At 30.2% G+C, this 7,834-nt stretch overlaps 1 protein-coding gene across 1 annotated transcript in view; it reads right to left on the bottom strand.

The window, feature by feature from the left end:
* Positions 1-1,660: 1,660 nt before the first annotated feature.
* The window catches only part of LOC126888388 (juvenile hormone acid O-methyltransferase-like), a 56,329-nt gene continuing 50,155 nt past the window's right edge, over positions 1,661-7,834 (bottom strand). The window contains exon 4 of the mRNA XM_050656593.1: positions 1,661-2,760. Coding sequence (XP_050512550.1) covers positions 2,576-2,760 — 185 coding nt within the window. The 3' untranslated portion in view covers positions 1,661-2,575. The remainder of the gene's footprint in view (positions 2,761-7,834) is intronic.

Below are 7,834 nucleotides of genomic sequence, written 5' to 3'. Positions count from 1 at the left end.
ATGAATTTGCAATATGTCAACAAGAAGGGCATGCCAAAGATGTGACACATTTGCATTCAAGGATCATTTTGGGGATATTTGCACTGAATGTTTGACGGACTAAAATTGTGATACTTTGACCATTTAATAGTTTTGTTCTTTTTTACTTTTTAGTTCTATTCTTTATTATTTATCCCTATTGGTCATTCTATAAGTTCAAAGATAAAAAATATTTGTGTTTTTTACTAAATTGAGCTTATGTTTGTGACCATTTTCATTTACTTGCGAATAAAGACCCAAAAAGTCATGACCCAGTTTTTAATTTTACCACTGTCAAAATGAGAAAAGTCAAGGACAAAACATATCTAATATCAAAGTGCGAACATAAATAAACATGTTGTTAACCACTAATCTGTTAATTTTGTCAAAATCCGGTATTATACGACAAAAAACTATTGGTCTACAATGGTAGACCACGCGCCTAAACTTGTCAGCAATAACGACGCGCCTAACGTAGGGTTAAATTTCTTATATTTTAGTTCATGGGAGTGCTCTCGCGTCATATTACCCCCCAGTAAATTTTAGAAAAATTAATTTTTCTACAAAAAAAAATTGTAATTTTAAAATAGAATTATTTATTAAAAAAATATAATTATTGTATTTTAAATAAAATCCTTCTAATCTAGATAACTCATTATTTCTGATGATATAAAACAATTTATTTTGTCATTCAGACAAAGTCGTCTACCCCTTCAAATTTCATGGATTGAATGGAACTAGTGCCTGACTTACAAAACATAGAAATAATTTTGTCTACCCTTTTTTAAACATATTTAGCTGCAAAACAAATAAAATTGCCTAAAGATATTACAGAGATAAAAAAAATCAAAAATCTACATGGGAGAAAAAAATGAAAACTTTACATACTGTAACTTGGCAATGTAACAAATTTGTTACAATTGTTTGACGACGTTTTTTGATAGTTAAATAAACAAAAAATAACTAAAACGTACACAGTATATTTATAGGATAATTGCAAAATATAAAACAATCACCAAAATAAAAAAAACAAGTTTTTTTTTATAAAAAATTAAAAGTTTTTAAAAACAGTGCAGAACCTTCTCGACAATGCAATAGGGGGCAGATTATGGCATCAATTAGAAGTTATCAGAAATCGGTAATAATAAAAATATAAGTTAACTATTGCCATCTAGGGACAGTTTTATGTTATTAATACAAATTGTGAGTAACAGAATGCTCCTCAAGTCACCTAGAACTCACCTAGGACCTAACATGATAACAAAATGTTACAAATTTGTTAGATTGTCAAGAAAAAGGTTACGATTTTTTTGCGATATTTCGGTCTTCGTTTACCGGTTTCTTGTTTAGGCTCTTCCATATACTTTTCGTTTCGACTGAATCGAATACTTTTTCCATGTCTATAAAATATGTAAGGACTTTATTTGTCTGTAAGGTCTTCTACATATATTACCTATTGCATAGTAAACATGTGGTCTCGTGTGCTATGTCCTTTCTGAATCCTCTTTTTTAGATCGTCTAGTTTATGTTCTATTTCTATTCTGATTTTATATTGTTATTTTATACAGTTTTGCTTCTACACATATAATAATACAGATAATCCTATATAGTTCAAAAATTGTGTGACATAATAAAAAAACAATTTTAGTGTAGAATATAGTTTAATAAATGCAGAAAAGAATAAAACATATACATATAAAATATAATCTAACTAGACAAAAAACAATAATTGAACATTATGTTAACAGTATAAACAACATGCAGATATTAATCATTCTACTTATCTTTAAAACAATATGCAGAAACTAAATATACTTATTTTCAATATTAAAAGATATACAATATCACGCCTTACTAAATCTATGCGTACTAATTTATTTTACACTCACAAATTATTGATTTTTATGGTCTAAAGTCTAAAACAACAAAAACTTTAAAAACTCCCATAAACATAGATAAAGAATGCTATGAGATTTAATCACGTACAATGTATTATCACAGTTAAACATCTAAAGATAACAACAAATTATACATGGACACCTATTTAACAAACAAGGGATTTTTTCTGGGGTAAATTAAAAATAAAGTGGCTGGCTCAATAAAAAATTGCCCCCATAAAAAAATAATTCATACTTTCATCAGTATGCTTAATTAGTTAGAACAAAGACATTAAGATGTGTGTATTAAGGAAATCAAAAGAAAGTAATGTATCAAAGAGTTATATCAAAGTTATATAAAAAATTAAAGAAAATCATGTTATTCACACTAGATTTTACCTGATAACTCTTTAATTATTTTTAGTAGACCCTAACAAAAGCCTGAAATTTGCTATGGTATAAATAAAAAAACTAATTTTCTCAGAAATATTTTGACGCTGATATCGCTCAAAGAAAAAGTAGAAGCTTTAAGCTCCGTCATGATAGAAAACTTATTTTTCAAAACTCATAATGAAATCAAAATGTAAGATACAATGATGTAAGAGTATTCAAAGTTTCTTAAAAATATATAAAAATAGAAAAGTACTTCAACAAATCTTAAAAAATTCATATTTTGGCATTTACTTTTTGGTCGCACAAATGACAAACATATTATATTTGTTTCCCCATTTCGCTACCTTTCCATCTTCACACAAAACCGGAGAAAAACAGAGTTCTTTAGATTTTTTAAGATAATATTCCGTGTATTCTTCCTTTTCGCTGTCAGGAATATCAGGCAGAATAATATTGATAGCCATATATAAATCTGAAATTAAAAAAAAAAGGAATATTAATGATATGCAAAAATAAACAAAAAATATTTACGCAGCAATATTATTTTAAATAGAATTTTACAATCAGTTTTTCTAATTTCTCCCGAATATAAGTACATAATAATAGTCTAAGTAATGAAGCTTAAAATAGTACAAAACCTCGCAATTTTACAGAATAGATCGATTTGCTTGAAAATTTGAGAATAAGTAGTGGATAGTCCAATAATCAAAATCTATATGATGGCGAAAGGCGCTTTTACCATGGGGGTGGTTTCCACACCATCTCGGAGGTGTAAATTTTTTATTATATTTTGACGGCAAAAGTGGGTAAAAACGTTCATTCTAAGCAGAAAACGTTCTATACATTTTTTTGGTAAAATTTACAGTTTTCAATTTATTCGCTATCGAAAGTGTTAGTTTTCTATAAAAAAAATCAATAAGTTTTCTGCTAATAACTCCAAAAGTTTTCGTTTTATCAAAACAATTTTACTTAACAAAAATATACCTTTTGAGAAAATAAACAAAACCGTTTTTTTTTTAATTTTCTTTAAGACCAACATTAATCGAGCTATACTCTATTATATGTAAGCTCCATTCTTCGTCAAATGCTAAATATTGTAGTTTTAAACTCAAAAGACGGGAATACTATGCGTTTTTCGAGGATAACTTGTTCAAACTAATTTAAAATATTTAAAAATATCTATCTTCAGAAATAAAAAAAAAGAGTCTAGCTCAAAAATTAAGTGACTTATAAGGAGAAGAATGTCAGTTCCTATTTTTTTCAGCGAAAAAGTGATCGGAAGCAACCCCCTAATCACCATCCTAATTAAAATTAGTCATTGACCTTATTTTTCGTCTTCTTTATTTATGTATTAATAATAGGTTCTAGAAGTTTGAACGGCTTAGAGTGATCAGTAAAAAAAAATGGATTTAAAAGCGAATAACGAATTTTTGTAGTTTGGAAAAAATGGCCTTTTCTTCAGAATAGAAAGATTAGCGTCAGCGATATAAAAAAATGTTTAAATATGAACATTGTTGCTTATTTACTTTCCAAGATCCCGGTTTGCAAAAAAAATTTCTACGTTAAAAATTGAGTGAACTATTTGTAATTAAAACTTGTAATTACATCCAAAAACCACCTTTACCAACCCTTTCAAAGTCATCTCTTTTTGCGACTGAGGATTGTAAAAAGATTTAAATTAATAAGCTTATACTTAGATTTTATGAAATCCTACAAAATTCTTTTTTCCAAACATTCTAAGATAAAAAATAAAAAGTTACGGTTAAAAAATCAATATATTGTTTTTGAAGAAAAAAGGAGAAATCCAATTGGAAGCATAAGAATGGTTAGCGGTGTTTTTAGTCATTAGTCTTATTCATTCTTCTTTATTTATGTATTAGTAATAGATTCTAGAAGTCTGACTGGCTTAGAATAATTAGTTTTTAAAACACTGAAATTAAAAGCGAATAAGAAATGTTTGTATTTTGGTGAAAAATGCCATTTTCTTCAGAATAGAAAGATTAGCATAACAGATACAAAAAAATATTTAAATATGAAATTGTAGGTTATATAATTCCCAAGATTTAGGTTTGGAAAACGTTTTTCTACGGCAAAAATTGAGTGAATCGTAAATGAGCATATCGAAAAACATTGATTTTTTCGATATAAAACTAACACTTTCGATAGTAGCGAATAAATCGAAATCTATTAATTTTACCAAAAAAATGTATACCGTTTTTTGCTTATAATGAACGTTTTTGTCAACTTTTGCGGTCAGAATATAATAAAAAATGTCCGCCCCCGAGATGGGGTGGCAACCACCCCCATGGTAAAAGCGCCTTTCAGCATAACATAAATTTTTACTCTTGGACTATCCATTACTTATTATCAAATTTTCAAGCAAATCGATTCATTCTGTAAAAATTGCGAAGTAAAAAGCTTCGGTCCCTGGACTAAGTCCTATTTCTCTTATATACCGCAGCTTATGGCTTACAATACCGAGCCAAAATCACAATACCGGTATTTGGTATTTAAAATTTCAAATACCGGGATCCCGGTATTAAAACCGGTATTATGAATAAAAAATATACACGTTATATTTATACTATCCTCAGTTGTTATATCGACTTGTCATTAAATAATATATGAAACCTATTAAATTTTGTTTTCAAATGAGTAGATGTTTATAATAAGTATTAGATAGAGAGTAGGAATACATAGATACAAAAAATGTGGAAATAGAAAAACTATATATTTGATTCTAGGATAAATTTTTCATATAATAGGATAGCACCTTTACTCATGAAATTTGCTATTTGTAAATTAATTTAACTTTAAAACAAAGGAGGGACGGAGGAGGACGTAAAACGGAGAATAGGAATAGCTCAAAACACATTCAATATGCTAAGGAAAATGTGGTCTTCACGTCAGATGACAATTAAAACCAAGATAAGGCTATTCAACAGCAACGTGAAGACTGTGTTACTATATGGAGCAGAAACTTGGAAAGTGTCAAGAAAATGTATCGGACAGATGCAGGTATTCATAAATAAATGCCTAAGGAAGATTCTTAACATTTACTGGCCAAACCGTATATCAAACCAAGAGCTATGGACAACAACTAACCAGGAACCTATGGAAAAGAACTAGCCGTAGAAACATAGAAAAGAAGTGTTGAAAAGAAATTAATGCTATTGGGGAAAACCTGGGCAGAAATAAAGATCAGTGCAAAGGATAAGACAGAATGTAGGCAGACAGTTGACGCCCTATGCTCCGCATGGAGTGAAGAGGAATAAGTAAGTAAGTAAGTAATATTTTCAATTATTATAAATAATTCAGAAAATAAGTGAGCCTAATTCATACACCACAATACACAAAAAAAAAAGAAAAATAGATCTAAAAATGTAAAAACAATTCTGATTGATAAATCTTACAGCTTTTTAAAAATTTAAGAATTTTTATATAACTTATTTTATGTACATACATATTTGTATATTCGAGATTTAATAATTTGGTTGTAGAAACTGATATAACCCTTTGCCTTAAATTAATGACTTTTATGTGTAATAAACGTGTTTAATAAATATTTTTTACAATGGTATTGGTTGTTTATCTTCAAAAATAATTTCTTGTAATAGCAAAAAATATTTTAGAAGAAAGTTTATTGTGCATCAATTCACTTTTTATAAATTAAGCTAATATGTACCGAAATACCGGTATTTTTATTATAAATACCGGTATCGAATACCGGACAAAAATCGTCCGGGATTCCGGTATTCGGGATCCCTGAATCCCGGTATTGTAAGCCCTACCGCAGCTGTCTTTACCAGTTAACCTTATAAAAGCAGTTAAACCAGATGATATTTCTGGAGAAGCGTGGAGAGCATTAGAAGATACAGAGACAAGTTGGCTAACAGGTTTATTAAATAGAAGTATGGGAATTGGGCAAATGCCGTACGAATAAAGAAGAAGTATATAATGTATTGCTACATGTTTACACAGACAAGGGAGATATAAAAAAGTACGTACTACAGAGAAATAAAACTTCTTAAAACAAAATTGGAAAGGAATCCTTTGTAAAAGGTATATTTTTTTTATTAAAATCCCTTAAAAGGCTACATCACAACAAGACGTTTTCGATTTTTATAAAAAATCATCATCAGTGTTCGATCTAAAAATAAGTATAACCGATTTAATGAATATATAGTTGGTATTTAAATTTTGACTAAGGTTAGAGCAAGTTGGTTATACTTACAAACTGGATGCTAGCTGAGCCACAAAAGAAAAATATCCGGGTAAAAACTATTCTTCTTCTAAAAGTGCCTATCTTCTGGAGATGTTGGCGACCACATTGACCCATCTTAATCTATTTACGGCAGCTCGAAATAGATCAGTTGACGTTAGACCAGTCCACTTCCTAAGATTGGCCAGCCAGGATATACGTCTACGTCCAGGGCCTCTCCTGCCCTCAATCTTGCCTTGTAGAATCAACTGCAGCAGTCGGTATTTTTCATTACTCATAATGTGGCCGAAGTAAGCCAATTTTCTGTTCTTTACGGTGTTAATTATTTCTTTGTCTTTTCCTAGCCTCTGGAGAATAGTTATATTAGTTGTGTGGTGTATATATGAGACCCTCAACATACGTCGGTAGCACCACATTTCAAACGCCTCTAACCGTTTTATGGCATCTTCTGTCAGGCTCCAGCTTTCAACTCCGTATAGGAGGACACTAAAGACGTAACATCTAAGAATTCTTATGCGTATATTGATACTTAAAGATAAGTTGCAGAGAATTTTCTTATGACTGTTAAAAGAGCTTCTGGCTTTTTCAATACGAGTTTTTATTTCGTAGCTATGATCCCAAGTATCCTTAATGTTGCAGCCCAGGTAGCATATTTTCTGTACTCTCTCTAGAGGTGTATTGTTTACTGTAATTTGGGCGTTTATGTTGGTGTTTTTACTAATGATCATTATTTTTGTCTTCTTACAGTTTAGTTTTAGGCCGTATTTGTTACATGCTTCTACAACATTATCCATGATCCTTTGGAGCCCCTGCGCACTATCAGCCAGCAATACTGTATCGTCTGCATATCTAATATTATTTATAAGTTGTCCATTTACTGCAATACCATCTTCTGATTCGTCCAAGGCCTCTCTAAAGATGTTTTCAGAGTATATGTTAAATAATGTTGGTGACAGTATGCAACCCTGTCTGACTCCTTTTTCAACGGTGAAGATTTCGGACAGTTCATTTTCGAATCGAACTGTTGCTTTTTGTTGGAGATATAAGTTTGAAACGAGTCTTATATCCTTACCATCGAGTCCTGATGTTTTTAGGATATCGATTAGTTTTCCATGTGGGACTTTATCAAATGCCTTCTCGAAATCTATGAAACATGCATACACATCGCAATTGACATCCCTGGCTCTCTGTATTAGAACTTGCAAGCTGAAAAGTGCTTCCCTCGTTCCGTAAAAACTATAGGCATCTATATTATATGTAAAGGGTTTTTACCTGGATATTTTTCTTTTTTTTTTCTTTTGTGGCTCAGCTAGCATCCAGTTTG

The sequence above is a fragment of the Diabrotica virgifera genome, chromosome 7 (assembly GCF_917563875.1).
Source record: "Diabrotica virgifera virgifera chromosome 7, PGI_DIABVI_V3a".
NCBI classification, from domain to species: domain Eukaryota; kingdom Metazoa; phylum Arthropoda; class Insecta; order Coleoptera; family Chrysomelidae; genus Diabrotica; species Diabrotica virgifera.
Note: the sequence above shows the minus strand (reverse complement) of the source record. Positions and strands in the feature narration are given on the sequence as shown.